Here is a 15,478-nt window from a genome sequence, read left to right as displayed (position 1 = left end):
GTTGTTAAAAAAATTAGATTAGGAAAACCATGCGTGATGCGTGGATAATTACATGAATCGAAATATTAAAACATTCAACCAGATCGCCGAAGAGGATATTTATGGAAAACCCTAGGGAATTGAGTACCGAAGATTGGCCGACGAGTTCCGGGCGACTAAAAAGGTGAAGCACAGAGAAGAAGTGGTGCCGGGCTCTGATTATCGAGACAAACTTCTCGCCGGGACAGAGATGGAGGTTACTATGGAAGAGTTGGCGAATGAAAAGGAGGTGAGGGTTGAACCAGGCGATGTTGAGATTAATAGATCGGGACCAGTGCCAAAAATTCGATTGTCGACGGGGCTCAAGGAAAAGCTCACGCAATTCTCAATTGTGGTGAATTTGTTGGGAAGAACGATAGGATACAAGGCGCTTTGTTTGAAGCTTCGACAGATATGGAATATGCAAGGAACGGAGGTGGTGGATATGGGTTGTGGATATTTTCTAGTGCAGTTTCTGAAGCAGGAGGACTATCTTGCGGCTGTACTCGAGGGGCCGTGGCTGGTTTCAGGAAGCTATCTGCAAGTTCAAGATTGGACGCCGAAGTTTCGGGTCCATCACACAGCTCCACAATCCACAATAGTGTGGATCAGGATTTCAAAACTTCCACTACACTTGTATCCGTTAAATGTTATAAGTGCAATTGGAGAAGTTGTTGGAAAGGTGATCCGTGTTGACTACAATACTAGTGGGCTGCAGAGGGGTAAATTCGCAAGGATGGCAGTTAACATTGATCTCAAGCAGCCCCTTGTGTCAAAATTCACGATCCACGGTGAAGAATGTAAAGTAGAGTATGAAAACTTGAGTGAGTTATGCATTTTCTGTGGCATGTACGGGCATCTCGACGCTAACTGTGCTCGTAAACGGACGAACAAGGACGGAGAGGATATGGACAATAATAGTGATAAGGTTGTGGAAGTTCCCAAAGATACATATGGACCATGGATGATTGTGGAGAAAAGGATGAAACAACTGAAACGTAATTGGGAGAATGAGGGAAAGGAAAGTACTGAGACAGGGGGCTCCAGATTCGACATCCTTCAAGACGAGGGGACAATACAGGAAAAGGGAAAAGGGGATAATTTGAATGTCGGCACAAGTCCTACGAACTTCCGTGACAATAGTGGATGGCAAGGGAGAGCAAGGAAAGACAAGAGTGTGCTTGTGGTGAATGAGGAAAATAAAGCGGACTCCACGAGAAGAATGGTTTCAAAAAATGTCAAACCACCCAAGTCTACAATAGGCGAGTTCATTGAGTTTAGGTTCTGAAGGAGGTGGAGTCGAAGCAGCCTATGATATTGACTCCAAGCACAGATATATCCGCACCAGCTCAGGTGAGAGAACCACAGGTCACTGGGAATCAACAACTGAGTATGGTCGAAGGGACTCTCACAGATCCGGAGACAAATAAGCAAGGGATGCAGGTGATGGGAAGACCTCCGGATAAGACGGGGATGGGGTTGGTAGATCAGGATGCGATGGAGATGGAGACGAGTGGAGACCCAACGGGTGGTTGTTGTTCTTTTGGGAAGCATGGCCGATGTTAACGGACCAATGCAGACCTCTCTTTGTTAATTTGTATTTAATGATTTTATCATGGAATTGTCAGGGGGCGAAGAGCACCCTCTTTATAGGAGCTTTGCACATGTTGATCCAGACACAGAGACCACACATCATAGCATTGCTAGAACCTCACATAAGTGGTGAAACGGCTGATAGAACCATTAGAAAGATCGGATACCAGAATGCTCATAGAGTGGAAGCAACGGGGTTTTCGGGAGGAATTTGGTTGTTGTGGAATGATTTTTGAAAGGTCGATATAATATCAACAACGACTCAATTCATTCACTGTCGAGTCTGGGACCAAAATGAGACAAACTTTCTGTTCACTGCTGTATATGGACATCCAACTCCTAGCCAGCGGGAAGAATTATGGCACCGACTAGCTGAACTTCAGATAGACAGTACGCTACCATGGGTGCTTTTGGGTGATTTCAACTCTATTGTACAGAGCTCAGAACGAATGGGAGGCTCGACAAATCGGACAGGGGTGAATCACCAATTTGTGCGATGGATTACTAATTCCAGGCTTATGGATCTTGGATTTTTAGGGCCGAGATTTACTTGGAAAAGAGGAAACCTTTATGAACGACTGGACAGGGGACTTTGTAACACTGATTGGAGATTGGCCTACCCAGAGGCTTCAGTCTCATATTTGATACGTTATCAATCGGATCATAGACCTCTCCTTTTGGATCTTTGCAGCTTCTCACCCACTAGGGCTCCTAGACCATTTCGTTTTCTTAGAGCTTGGATGTCCCATGAAAAGTATGATGATTTTGTGATGGATAATTGGGATAGAAATCAGGATTTAATGGATAATATTCAGTCATTTACAGAGAAGCTGCAGGTGTGGAACAGGGAAGTATTTGGCAATATATTCTGGCAGAAGAAACACTTGTGGGCTCGCATCGCAGGTATCCAACGAGTTCTAGAGCATCGATGCATCCCACATTTTGTAGAACTTGAGGCAGAGTTAAAGCAGGAATTGGATAAAATCTTGTTGCGAGAGGAATCTTTGTGGCATCAGAAGTCACGCAGTGAGTGGCTTCATCTAGGTGACAGAAACACCTCATTCTTTCATTTGCGCACTATTAGGAGACGGAAGCGCAATAGGATAAAAAAACTCCAAAATGAACTTGGTGAGTGGATTGATGATCAAAATTTACTTAAGGCAATGGCAGTGTCATTTTATGAGAGGTTGTATGAAGAGGATGAGCTACACCGGCCTTTATATGTACATCGAGGTCTTTTTCCGCCCCTAAGTAATTTGCAGATGGAGGAGGTCCAAAAGCCTTTTCGCTATGAAGCCTTGGAAGGCCCCGGGAGTTGATGGAATTCAGGCCGGCTTTTATCAAAAACACTGGGACGTACTCGGTCAAAATATCAGTATGGAAGTAGTTCGAATCTTAGAGGGAGGCAAGATGGACACGAGGATGAATAGAACACTTATATGTCTGATTCCGAAGATTGAAGCACCGAAACTCATGGCTCAATTTAGACCTATTGCACTTTGCAGCATTGCATATAAATTAGTTACAAAGACTATAGCTAGCAGATTGAAAAATCTCATGCCTCATATTGTTGGACCCGCTCAGGCTAGCTTTGTAGCCGGGCGACACATTATAGACAATATCGTGATTGCACAAGAAGCTGTGCACACAATGCGGCCAGGAAAAGGAAGGCATGGAATAATGGCTTTGAAGATCGATCTCGAAAAGGCTTATGATCGTGTGAGCTGGACATTCCGATATGATACCTTGAATGAAGCCGGAGTTCCAGCAACATTAGTGGATGTAATTATGACTTGTGTCTCAACTAGCACTATGCAAATCTTGTGGAATGGAGACATGCCAGATTCTTTTACACCGTCTAGAGGGTTGAGACAAGGATGCCCACTCTCTCCATATCTATGGAGCGCCTGGCACATGTAATTACACAAGCTGTGGAGGCAGGAGACTGGAAACCTTTTCAGATGTGCAAGAATGGTCCACCCCTCCCACACGTATTCTTTGCAGATGATTTACTTTTGTTTGGGCAAGCAGATATGGCGACGGCCGAGACCATCATGAATGTGTTGGAAGATTTTTGCAATTGTTCAAGGGATGAAAGTTAGTATAAGAAAGACTACCCTTTTCTTTTCCAAAAAGGTTACTAGAGCAACCAAAAAAAGTTTGAAAGACCTGCTTGGTTTTCGGGAAGTTGATAATTTAGGCCACTATTTGGGAGTTCCTATCTTGCATAAGCGGGTGAACAAGGTTACCTATGCTTACATTCTAGAGAAAATGAAAGAGAAGATAGCAAGTTGGAGTGTCTCTCGTATGTCATTAGCAGGGAGAGTTACCCTTGCACAGTCAGTTTTGAGCACAATGCCACATTATGCAATGCAGACAGCAAAATTGCCGATAGGAATGTGTAATGACATGGAGAAGGTGATTAGAGGATTTGTGTGGGGCAAGAAGGAAGATCATAATCGAATGAGCAAAGTTGCATGGGACAAGGTTATTCGTCCAAAAGAGGAAAGGGGCGTGGGGCTACGAAAGCTACACTTAGTGAATAAAGCTTTTGGTACGAAGCTTTGTTGGGGGCTCTATCACAATAAGGATGCTTTATGGGGAAAAATTCTTTGTTCGAAATACAAATTCGATCCTCAGTCGGGATTTGATCCAATAGCTTCTAATGCTTGCACTCCACTTTGGCGGCTTGTGTGCAGCACTTGGGCAGATATGTGGAAAAATGTAAGGTGGGCACTCGGAACAGGCACCAAAGTTCAGTTTTGGATTCACATATGGGTGCCTAATCTACAAGTAAACTTAGCCAATGTTGTGTTGAGGCCAATTCCAGATTATTTGTTATATAAGCCTGTGTCTATCTTCGTGGAAGACTCGAAATGGGCTTGGCACAGATTTGAGCACCTAATTCCAACTGAGATTGTAAATCTTATAGCAGCCACTATGCCTATGCCTCCCGATATCACGCAAGGTGAGGATGTTGCTTTCTGGGGACCGTCGTCGACGGGGAATTTTTCCTTAAAGACGGCTTATGATAACATAATGGGCAGCCCGTGGTCAGGTGAGTTTCTGCCATGGAAAAGTGTATGGAATTGGTATGGGCCACAACGGATTAAGACCTTCTTTTAGCTATTGTTGAATAATGGGGTTCTGACTAATGTAGAGAGAGTTAGAAGACACATCTAAACCAGTGCAATCTGCGCTGTGTGTGGCCGCTGCAGAGAGAGTCGGATGCATATGATTCGAGACTGTGTGGATGCGAGAAAAGCGTGGGAGGGAATCCTCAAGTATGGTGGGATTGAGGGGTTCTTTAATACTTCAATGCAATTTAATGAATGGTTAGTACATCACTCCAACTCCAAAATTAGAATGATAAATGGCGTTCGATGGTGCACAATCTTTGGAGCTGGATGTTGGCATATTTGGAAGAGAAGATGTGATTTTGTCTTGAATGGAGAACGACTGGAGCCGGTAAGTGTCAGCTCTCTTGCCATCATCATGGCGAAAAATATTGAGGAAGTTCCTAGAGAGCCGATATTAGTCTCTTGGAAGCCCCCTCCACCGAGTATATTGAAATTAAATACTGACGCATCATTGGAGAGTGAACCGAGACAAGCATTTGGTGGTGGCGTGGTTCGGGATGATACAGGGCAATGGAGACATGGATTTGTCGTGAATATCGGGGTGTGTTCTATTCTTTTGGCTGAAATTTGGTGTATTTTCCATGGCTTGGAGCTTGCAAAGACACTTGGAATAAGAGTGTTGGAGGTGGAGAGTGATAACTTTGTAGCAGTTGCTATGTACTGGGAAAGTTTGAAGCGTCTGTTAGTTGCAAGGCTGTAGTTGGAAGGATTTGTAATTTAATCTTAGAATTTGACTCAGTAGTGGTGCGCCATGTGCATCGCGAGGGGAATTTTGCGGCGGACTTCTTATCGCACCATGCCTATAGCTTTGCTCGTGGGGTGCATGGTTTGGATCAACCACCATCAGGTCTTAATATTTGGCTCCTTCATGATAAGGTTAGGCATTTCTTATTGTCGTTAGTTTCCTTTCTTCTCAGGCTTAGCTTGCTTTCTTTACCAAAAATAAAAATAAAATTAGATTAGGATATCAATTTTAGACTTTAATCTTTAATAAATAGCATTAGTACCAAAGTAAATACTACTCCCTCCATCCCACAAAAGATGTCACACTTTCCTTCTTAGATCTTTTACATTTCCCTTTTTGGAAAAAATTATCTCTCACATAAATATAAAAATTATATTTTCTCTCTCCATTTAACACACAGAACAAAACTTTCTAAAATCCCGTGCCGTTCCACAAGTGTGACATCTTTCGTGAGACGGAGGGAGTATAAACAAAAATTAGCCAAGTAGTAGAATATAAAAAAAAGGGCGTGATTCCAATAGACTCGAACAAGGGTTGTGACTGTGAATGTGAAGTAATCATTGCTTGAATATATGAGAATGTTGGATTCCAATGGAGTCTAACAAGTAACAAGGGGTGCGAATGTGAAGTAATCGATTGAAGATAAGAAAAAAGAAAATTAAACCTAAAATGACATGTACTTCTAAAGAGAAAATAAGGCAAAGGTGATGATTATTAAGAGATGTTGACAGCATTTGCAACAACAATCGGACTCCTGACGTAATGGGTCCCGTCCGTCCAAGTCAGCCCGCCGAAGCTGAACTCCGTGGCAGGCATTTTAGATTTGATAGTAACGGTAAAGCTCTTCTCCTCACCGATCTTGTGGAACTTGAGGACCTTGGGCTTCACAGAAACTCTGAAAAACGGCGGCTGCTTAACGCGCGCAACATATCTCCCGGGGCTCCCCACATTCTTCAATCTCCTCGTCACCTTCACCTTTCCGTCGAGCGCCGGAACGGAGATGGAAGGGTAGTTGAGGTTCAGGACGTCGAAATTCCGGGGGCACTTGTAGCCTGAATGCGCCATCTTGCGGACGGTGGACCTGTTGTAGCCGATGCCGCAGAGGAAGTCGTAGTAGTCGCCGGGGCCCATGTCGTAGACCAGGCCGGGATCCGCTGCCCGGTTCGGCCTGATGTCGCCCGAGCCGCGCGCAAAGGCGTCGGCCTCCGCGGTGTTGTCGTAGTCTCGGATGGGGAGCTTTGTGTTGCCCCTCGTCCGAGATGTGGTCATGATGGCGGATTTGATTGCCGCGGGGCTCCACTTGGGGTGGAGCGTCCTCAGCAGGCCGACCACCCCGGCCACGTGTGGGCACGACATCGAGGTTCCCGACATCACGTAGTAGGGAGTCCTGCGGTGGTCCTCTGGCATCTCCGTGGGCCCCCCTGCCCCAGTGAATGCCGCGATTATGTTCACTCCTGGCGCCGTTACATCAGGCTGCGCAACAAAACATGATAAGAACGTACATTTTAACACAAGAATAAATGTATAGACTTATATTAACCTTGAGAATTTGTGGAGTGACAATATTGGGGCCTCTGGAAGAGAAAGAGGCCATGGCGGGAGATGGCTTAACACCAAGCACGGCAGCAGGGGGTGTGATTAGGGCTTGTGGATTTCTGTATTTTAAGTAATTACTTATAAACTAGTAACTGAATAATGAATAATTAATTAAAGGGTGGAAATGAGATTAGGAAGCAGGCACGAACTTGGTAGTATTGATGTAAGCAAAAATAACAAGGCCATCGGTGTAGTTGATGTGAGCTGCAGGAAGAAGATGAGCGTCTCCGGTCAAGTCATTCCCTTCCACTACGCTATTGCACAGAACCATCCCGGCAGCACCTGCCCGCGCCGCTTCAATCCCTTTAGCAACCCTCGCATTCTCACCCCTTAAACACGCCACTATTTTGCCAGCCACCTTCGCCGGATCCAGTGATTTCTCTAAGCATAGCAAACTGCACCAATACGCTCTTAATATTTCCAAACTTTATTTAATCAATTTATAAGAAAACGATTAATACTAGTAACTCTTACGCTTTATCTGCAGATACATTGGCAGCTGCAGCATTAGCAGCACTGATAAGAGGATAAAAACCCGTGCGTGGAAGTGCTTCACTCAGGCTCATACCCTATAATAACAACGGTTAGAATCGTCGACTGCACATAGTGTATTTGGTTATGATCACATATTTACAGTCAGACCATGAAAAGTGAACCGTTTCTCAGTGCAACATTGGCCCCCAAGCGACGGTCAATAGTACTGGCAGCAACGGTGAAAATCCACGGTGCAACGTTTGAAACGGTGCCTGGAAAGGGGCCGGAGTTCCCACCAGAGGCGACAACGGGGATTCCCTTGGCAACGGCGTGCAATGAGCCAATAGCGATGGAGTCAACAACGTAGTCGTTAGGAATGCCGCCGACGGAGAGAGAGATGACGTCGACGCGGTCATCGATGGCGGCGTCAAAAGCGTCCAAGATATCGGAGTCGAAGCACGAGCTGTCATTGACCTTAGGCCAGCAAACCTTGTAGGCGGCCACGCGCGCCCTCGGAGAGCCTCCTTTAGCCGTTCCGTTTCCGCTCCCGAAAACATTGGCTCCGGCCACCATGTTGCCGGCAGCGGTCGACAGCGTGTGGGACCCATGCCCTTCCGTGTCGCGTGCATTGTGCATCGACGGATCGTGCGTCTTGGTGAAAGCCTCGTAGCCTTTGATGAAGTAGCGAGCTCCGATCAGCTTCCTGCAATCACATTGAAGTTGAAGATCAGTTATAATTAATTCAAATCACATGAAATTCTGGTCCCTATCTCTAATCTATTAATTGTCCCATCCGTGTACAACACAAACAACATTGTTTCTTAATTTAAAATAAACGAAAACAATACTACTAGTTTTAGTTGGTTACCTATTGCAAAGGGTCCGATTAAACTGACAGATTCCTTTCCACTTTGATGGAATGGGGCCATAGCCATGCCCACTAAAGCTCTTTGATTCAGGCCAAACACCTAGGAAATAAAGGCAACATCAATTATCAATCACTGAAACAATTAGCAAAAAGACTGCTTTTTTTACCTGTATCAATATTTGCTATGATCGTATCTTCGCCGAATCTGGCTTTCTTCCATATTGAAGAAGGTTTAATCACACCATTATTTTCCAACATAAGAAACTCCCATGAATGTGTTGTGTGTAGCTTCTTCCCTTGATTCAAGAACACAGACACCACTCCCTCTTGCTCTACATTTCAATAGATATCAATCAAAACTTGCAAAAGATATAGTAATTTCAAACATATGTGTGGATTCTAACATACTCGCAAGCTCTGCAGCTTCTTCCTCTTCGAGAAAAGCAGAAAAGCCATTAATGTTCCTTTGATAAGAGTGGATTAGTGCATCTCTAGCCTTCTCTTCACTGCCAATACCAAAATTGAAATAATTAACAAGTGGATATGATGAGATGGGAATTTTTTCATGATATGGAAAGAATTTGCAGACCTTCCTAGAAATGATGAGAGGGACTGGATGTGTGAGGTGGTAATTTGGTCTAGATCAGCTGATGTTGCTTCTAGGCCTTGAGAATGTGCTCCCATGTAGACAACATAGGCCTGATGAATCAACCAATTAAAATAATAAATACAATATGATAATATTATGAAAGAAAAAACATGATTGATTGATTAATAATATTGTATTGAAGTTGTACATGCACCTTTTTTGTGGCTAAAGCTGGTTGGTGGAACACAGCAAAAAGAATGAAAAGTGGCATAAGCTTGCCAAACAACATCTTTGATAAATTGATCTTCTCTCTCACTCTCTCTTTCAGATGTGTGTTTGCATAAGATGTTTATTATTTATACAGTGGGATTTGGAAGAATGAAGATGCTGATTGCAGAGTTCAAGGCGATCAAACAGCTGTATGATAAAATTGAATCTCAAATACAGAGTCCCATATTGATGGAATTTAATCTCAAATTGGAAGTATAATCCGTAGGATTTGCCTCTTCTATAGTATTCAATTTAATTTTTTGTTTTTTTTGTGAATCTGGCCAGATATATCTCATTTAATTGCAGATTTTATACCAAGTTTAACAGAGTCAACTATATCTAATTGTGAATGTAATTATATCTTTTGGCCAGCTCTTGCACTGTGTGTATCATCATAATCTTTATTTACTGCATATTAATGTGTCAGTTTTTCTGTCAGTTTTAAAACATAAAAGGAATGTATTTATTCGTTTTGATCCTTTTCAAGATTATTATCGTTTCTTCTAGAGAGTATTTTAATTAGATTATTGAGTGTTCAGTTTGCAAGATTGTATCCCGAGATTAATTAGTAGTGTGTTTGGTTCATGAGATTTAATCCCGCTATTCAATTCTAGATGGATAATCATGAGATAATTAGTACTATGACTAAAATAGTCTCACAACTCAATCCTAGATTATATTTTGATACTATTTTATCTTGAAAATCGAACACCACATGGTGACTACCTACACCATAATGGTGAGATTTTGCTTTAAAATTGTAACTAAGCTTCCATGCATGGGAGACAACTAAGAATCTCTATGAACGATTTCAATCGAATCAATTTCTACGCAATTGCTATTTATTATGAATTTGTATGTTTTAGTACTATTGTCAACTTGTATAGGTAGTGTTTCAAGGGAGAGTTACCACATAACATAAGTAGCTGGGATGAATTAGAATTGATAAGGAATCCTCCCATTTTTAGCTTCTTTTTTTTTGGTAAAGATTAGCCTTTTTTAATGGTAAATGAATTAATTAAATATAAAAACCACGTCATGGAAGACTTTAGCCTCAGATATTACCTCTCTACCATTTGGCTCACCCACACCCCCATCTGTAGCATCTTAGAAGTACATGATATTGTTAGATGTCAATTCATTTCAAAACAAAATAATTACAAATAGCAAACAAAACAAAATTTCCCCAGTGTTTCACTAAATTGATGGCATTACTAAAATTGCTAGTAAAGCATGTTATGTAATGGGGTAACTTGTGGGTTTAGGGTTTGGTTGACGGAAAAATAAAGTTGACAAGGAAAATGATTCATGGGAAAATGAATATTGGGAATATGATTCCTAATAACTTTACTTTCATGTATTTGGAAAATATCATGATTTTAAATTTTATATTTGATTTAAACACAAAAATAAAAAAATATATTAATTATTTTTTTATTTATAATAAAGAATAATAATATAAAATTTTAATAAATTATTAATTATAAATGATTCTAGTAATAATTATATTATTATATATATTATTGCGATGGATAGTTTAACTATGAATCATCCATCATAATATATAATAATATTATTATAAATATAGTTACATGGAGTATTATAATCATAATTGATTATTATAATAAATATTATTATTATTATTATTATTATTATTATATTCGCCGATATTATAATTAAATAAATTTTATAATTTAAAATTTCAGTAGGATTTTATTGATTAATTATTAATTTATAAAATAATAATTATTTATTATTATATGATTCATGTAATTATATTTTAATGATTTAATAAATTATTAATTATTATTATGATAATAAAAATTATAGATAAAATATATAATAATATAGTTATAATGATAATTTTAATTATAGTTATTTATTAAAATAAAATTAAGTATGATTATTATTTTAAATTATTTGTAAAATATTTTATTTGATAATAATAATAATAATAATAATAATAATAATAATAATATGTTTTCGACCCGAAATATTGTGCTATGCCACATAAGATTGACCCGAAATTAAGCCGAGCCACATAAGATTGGCCAGAATCGTGTAGATCTCATTATTTAATTTTCAAATGGAGTATTGTATTATTTTTATCAAACTTTTGAAAGTGAAAAGAAAAAAAAATTCTCAAACGTATATAAATATATATTTTGATTCAATATTTCAAAGTCATACTTGTTATTTTGGTTTTTCAATTTTAAAAATGATAACTATAGTACTTAAAGAAAAATGTGTATTTTCACTTCACTAAATAACTCGTATATAATGGCTCGATAATATGATAGAGTTGGCATGATCAACATCGGTACTCGCGAGTACCATATCTAGACGACTAGACATATATACTATTCCCTTCATCTCATTAAAGATGTTACACTTTCTTTTTTAGTTTGCCTTATAAAAGATGTCACATTTATCTTTTTGAAAAAATTTCTCTCACATAAATATAAAAATTATATTTTCTCTCTCCATTTAACACACAAAACAAAACCTCCTAAAATCTCATGTCGTCCCACAAGTGTGACATTTTTTGTGAGATGGAGGGAGTACAACATTTACTATTTCCGTCACACAATAAGTGTAACATTTTGTTATTTCAGTCTGTCTCATAATAAGAATCACATTTCACTTTTACCATAAATGGTAAGTAGACCCTACATTCCACTAACCCATTTTACTAATATTTTATTATAAAATTAATATAAGTGAGACCAATACTATTTTACCGCAACAAGAGTAATCTTGATTCAAAAGATAAAGGCTGCAACAATTAAATTGAAACGCCGTCGTTTACATAGCACATCACCCATTGCTGTCTTCCCACCACTGCAGGGGATCTATCCCCTCACTTTCATACTTCATCCGTCCCAAGATAAACGACTCACATTCCTTTTTGGGACGTCCCAAGATAAGCGAGTCAATTTCCTTTTTTGGTATTCCTTCTCTTACTTTTTCTCTCTACTTTATTAATTCTCTTACTTTATTCACTTTTCACTTTACTAATAAAACCCCATTTCTTTAAATCTCGTGCCGAAAAATTTATGCTCACTTATCTTGGGACGGAGTGAATATATAGTTTTATAATAGAAATAATATAATGTAGTATGGAGTTCACTTGCTAGGAAAAAAAAAAAGAGTAAATATATCCTTAAATGGTGGAATTCCAAAAATGTCAAAACATGTTAGATTCTGGCAAATAAATAGAGATATAACCTATACTGGGGTGGATCGATTTGATAAATAATCAAACTGATAAATTGGTTTTCTAAATTGAATTTGACTTGAAAAAGATAACCGAAAGGCATATCGAAATTACCGTTCCATTAGTCAGTTAATCGATAGAACCAAATTCAATTTACTTAAGGGAATTATCAATTACTATTACTATAGCTTAAGGTAACAAATTAAAATATTGTAAGTTAAAAGTGGAAAAACAAAAGTGACCTAAATGTGAGTGTTTGCCTAAATTGATCAATTAATTTCAGGGGAGGAAATTATCAACAAAACTGCATACTTTAATATTTTATAACTAGAAAAGCAAATATTCGAAAGAATTATTCAACGATAACTAAAATCCATATCATTACCATTGCTGAAAAAGTAGATGATGGAGTCGAAAATCCTATACTCAATATTTTATCTTAAAAATGTTGTGATCAAGCATATCAAGTATGCAACTATATAACTCACCTACACTGCTCTTTAAATTCAGATAAAATTAGGAATGATCAAGTGTCTGTTGCTCAATATACACAATCAAATCGATATACGTATTTTCACACACACACACACACACATGCTCTCATCTTCTGTTCAGTTGAGTTTACTCAAAAAGCCTTATTCTGGTTGTAATCTCTGTCCAACAAAGGGGACACTGGCTCAGTTCTTCACCACAGTCACGGCACGTCTGCGAAGAATATGGATGCAAAAACAATCAATGCACACGATTCACTAGGAAATTACAACATCTTCCAAAATGTCACATTGTTTTTGGTGCTTTACCTGATGGCCGCATCCAAGTGCAAGATCCCGTTGGCTGTCATAACACACGGGGCACCTCTGCGGGGAAGATTTAGATAAGCAAACTCATTTTCATGCTAACAACATTATAAAAGTTAAAACAGCACAACACAAAGTGTGAGGATTCACCCTTTCATTTGAAGTGCTTGAAGTGGAAACAGGAGAGGGTGGATAGTTTGTTGAAAATGTTTGGCTTAGACTGTTTGACCGCGAAAACAATCTAGCAGTGTTCGACCTCAAGCTATGCGATGGAGGTGGCAAAGGGAGAGTTGTGCTGTGGCCTCTAGTGTTGCTGCAAAATAAAATACAGGATGCTTAGTTTTTCATCATTTGATCAATTGATTTCATGACAGTATCTATTTCTTACCCCAAGAGTCGAAGTTCGAGTGTTGCTCTGTATTGTAAAGGGATTTCCATGAGTGCAGCCAGGGCAAACTCAGCTTCCTTGTGTGATTGAGGAATGTTTCTTGACATGATTTCTGTGAAATTCACAAACTGTATATTGTCAAAGGCTCTGGCTGGGATATTGTCGTCAAACTCGTGCATCTTATCCCACGGCCCATCTCCAACTCCAACAACGATAATGGACAACGGGTATCCACTGCACAACACAAACACAAAGGAAAAGCTCAAATAAAGTCTCAACATAGAGATAAGTCCAAATTTCGCATTTGTACAACCTTGCTCTCACTATTGCATTAACTGTGTGTTGCTCCTGAGGACTAAGCTGTCCAGCTTGCATATCGACACTTGTTGTGACCTTCCATACAAATTCGACGCACATCAAACCAGGAAGAAAAAGTGAGTTTGGTTTTGAGTAGATTGAAAAGCAAGCATAAAAATTACTTGGCCATCAGCTATGATCAAGAGAACATGATATTGACCACCACTTCGATCAACTATCCCTATAGCAGTTTCGATTATAGGAGCAAACGACGTAGGTCCTGAACAGTCACATAGCATCTTCTTCATGTACTATAATTATAAACATGGAAAAGAAAGCAGGAGTGGCAGAGGTGGATCATGGACCTGATAAGCGAACATGTGGAACGATCTGTCTATAACGAGAGAGTGCCTCCTCGAAGCCATTGCAGGGCCTGTTGTCCTCGTAGAAGCTGAAGACATCTTTATCATGTGTAGTCACTGCAAGAGAAATAACATCATTATTCATTATCATTGAGTTTGAAGAATGTGAGCAACATATATATATATGTACCTACCATCGCCAAAGCCAAAACACGGGATGAGATTATCCTCATCGAAAGGAGAGAGTGTCCTTCCAATGATGGAGATGGCTTGCTGGTATGGATTAAGGCCATCACGTATGTCATGAAGGCACCTTCCGTTGAAGGAATATCTCCCCGTCCATTCATTGCTTTTGGTGAAGTCGATGCCTACTATCAAATTAGAGGATTCGAGGCCGAATTCAATCAGCGCTTCTGTAACCTTAACATGGTTAAATCATCACACACAGTCAAGACTGCAGCATAGAAAAATGAAAAGTGATGAGTTTGAGTAAATGAGATATATACCTGATCGAGAGTGTGGTAGTTGTCGAGAATTCTTCCATATCTCCTAGAAATTGTAGAGGAAGAAGATCCATGGCTGGTTGAAATTGAGTTCCGATGATCCATCTCGATCTCTCCTTGTTATGTAAACACAGGTTTTCGGAATCTTTCTGACCAAAAACACCACAGCTTCATCAACTTCACCATTTGAATTACAATTTTTTTCATGTTATTATAAAAAAAAAAGACAAAAGTGCATGATTTTACCTTGAGAAACAGAACCAACAAACTGCAGAGACGAAGGAAACAATCCAAATGCAGGTCAATGAAGAGGCATTTCAAGCATTGAAAGGGCAGTTGTGACTGAGCTGACTTGGTTGATATTATTCACTCAATACAACATTCGCATTTCCATTTATATTATTAAAACGCGCCAAGAAGTAATCAAGAAATAATTCTTACTTAATTCATTGGTTGGAGCCATATAATACTAGTATTATTTCCATGATCCTATCTATGATCTTAGATTCAACAATAGCCAGGTCATAATTCTGCATTATTTTACACTATTTTATTTTTTATTCATTCTCGCCGATGTTGACATTCATTCCCCTAGCCACTTTCCCAACGCTTCTAATTATA

General features: G+C 39.5%; 3 protein-coding genes across 3 annotated transcripts; 1 reads left to right on the top strand and 2 right to left on the bottom strand.

Annotated features, from left to right (window-relative positions):
• The first annotated feature begins 229 nt into the window (after nucleotides 1-229).
• On the top strand, nucleotides 230-2,930 carry LOC125189963 (uncharacterized). The gene is made up of 4 exons (XM_089059024.1): nucleotides 230-1,204; nucleotides 1,300-1,500; nucleotides 1,647-1,825; nucleotides 1,955-2,930. Exons 1-4 carry the CDS (start codon nucleotides 230-232, stop codon nucleotides 2,928-2,930), a joined length of 2,331 nt encoding a protein of 776 aa, XP_088915150.1.
• A 3,100-nt stretch (nucleotides 2,931-6,030) lies between these two features.
• On the bottom strand, nucleotides 6,031-9,451 carry LOC125190746 (subtilisin-like protease SBT5.4). The gene is made up of 10 exons (XM_048088127.2): nucleotides 9,238-9,451; nucleotides 9,024-9,133; nucleotides 8,843-8,940; nucleotides 8,602-8,766; nucleotides 8,435-8,534; nucleotides 7,735-8,269; nucleotides 7,567-7,661; nucleotides 7,242-7,487; nucleotides 7,037-7,151; nucleotides 6,031-6,969 (listed from the first exon to the last, which is right to left on the bottom strand). The coding sequence occupies exons 1-10, from the start codon at nucleotides 9,310-9,312 to the stop codon at nucleotides 6,211-6,213; spliced, it is 2,298 nt and encodes a 765-aa protein (XP_047944084.2). The 5' UTR covers nucleotides 9,313-9,451; the 3' UTR covers nucleotides 6,031-6,210.
• Nucleotides 9,452-12,916: 3,465 nt separating this feature from the next.
• Nucleotides 12,917-15,204, bottom strand: LOC125190411 (E3 ubiquitin-protein ligase RGLG2-like). Its single transcript, XM_048087721.2, has 10 exons — nucleotides 15,104-15,204; nucleotides 14,861-15,006; nucleotides 14,549-14,774; nucleotides 14,358-14,471; nucleotides 14,175-14,272; nucleotides 14,009-14,088; nucleotides 13,696-13,929; nucleotides 13,458-13,620; nucleotides 13,311-13,367; nucleotides 12,917-13,215 (listed from the first exon to the last, which is right to left on the bottom strand). The coding sequence occupies exons 2-10, from the start codon at nucleotides 14,960-14,962 to the stop codon at nucleotides 13,132-13,134; spliced, it is 1,158 nt and encodes a 385-aa protein (XP_047943678.1). The 5' UTR covers nucleotides 14,963-15,006; nucleotides 15,104-15,204; the 3' UTR covers nucleotides 12,917-13,131.
• Between the last annotated feature and the right edge of the window lie 274 nt (nucleotides 15,205-15,478).

Source organism: Salvia hispanica, chromosome 5 (genome assembly GCF_029641045.1).
Source record: "Salvia hispanica isolate PSC_SH4W2 chromosome 5, Shi_PSC_v1, whole genome shotgun sequence".
Taxonomy (NCBI): Eukaryota; Viridiplantae; Streptophyta; class Magnoliopsida; order Lamiales; family Lamiaceae; genus Salvia; species Salvia hispanica.
This window is presented reverse-complemented; position numbering and strand designations above follow the sequence as displayed.

Excerpts from the sequence above, each read along its gene's own strand:
- LOC125190746 (XM_048088127.2), bottom strand. The coding sequence starts at position 9,312 with ATGTTGTTTGGCAAGCTTATGCCACTTTTCATTCTTTTTGCTGTGTTC. Across the intron at positions 8,535-8,601 it reads CATAGCAAATATTGATACAG|GTGTTTGGCCTGAATCAAAG; the intron begins GTAAAAAAAGCA and ends TTTATTTCCTAG. Across the intron at positions 6,970-7,036 it reads TCACTCCACAAATTCTCAAG|CCTGATGTAACGGCGCCAGG; the intron begins GTTAATATAAGT and ends TTTGTTGCGCAG.
- LOC125189963 (XM_089059024.1), top strand. The coding sequence starts at position 230 with ATGGAGGTTACTATGGAAGAGTTGGCGAATGAAAAGGAGGTGAGGGTT. Across the intron at positions 1,501-1,646 it reads ATAAGACGGGGATGGGGTTG|GGGGCGAAGAGCACCCTCTT; the intron begins GTAGATCAGGAT and ends TGGAATTGTCAG. Across the intron at positions 1,826-1,954 it reads GGGTTTTCGGGAGGAATTTG|CCAGCGGGAAGAATTATGGC; the intron begins GTTGTTGTGGAA and ends TCCAACTCCTAG.
- LOC125190411 (XM_048087721.2), bottom strand. The coding sequence starts at position 14,962 with ATGGATCATCGGAACTCAATTTCAACCAGCCATGGATCTTCTTCCTCT. Across the intron at positions 14,775-14,860 it reads ACTACCACACTCTCGATCAG|GTTACAGAAGCGCTGATTGA; the intron begins GTATATATCTCA and ends AACCATGTTAAG. Across the intron at positions 14,472-14,548 it reads GTGTTTTGGCTTTGGCGATG|TGACTACACATGATAAAGAT; the intron begins GTAGGTACATAT and ends TTTCTCTTGCAG.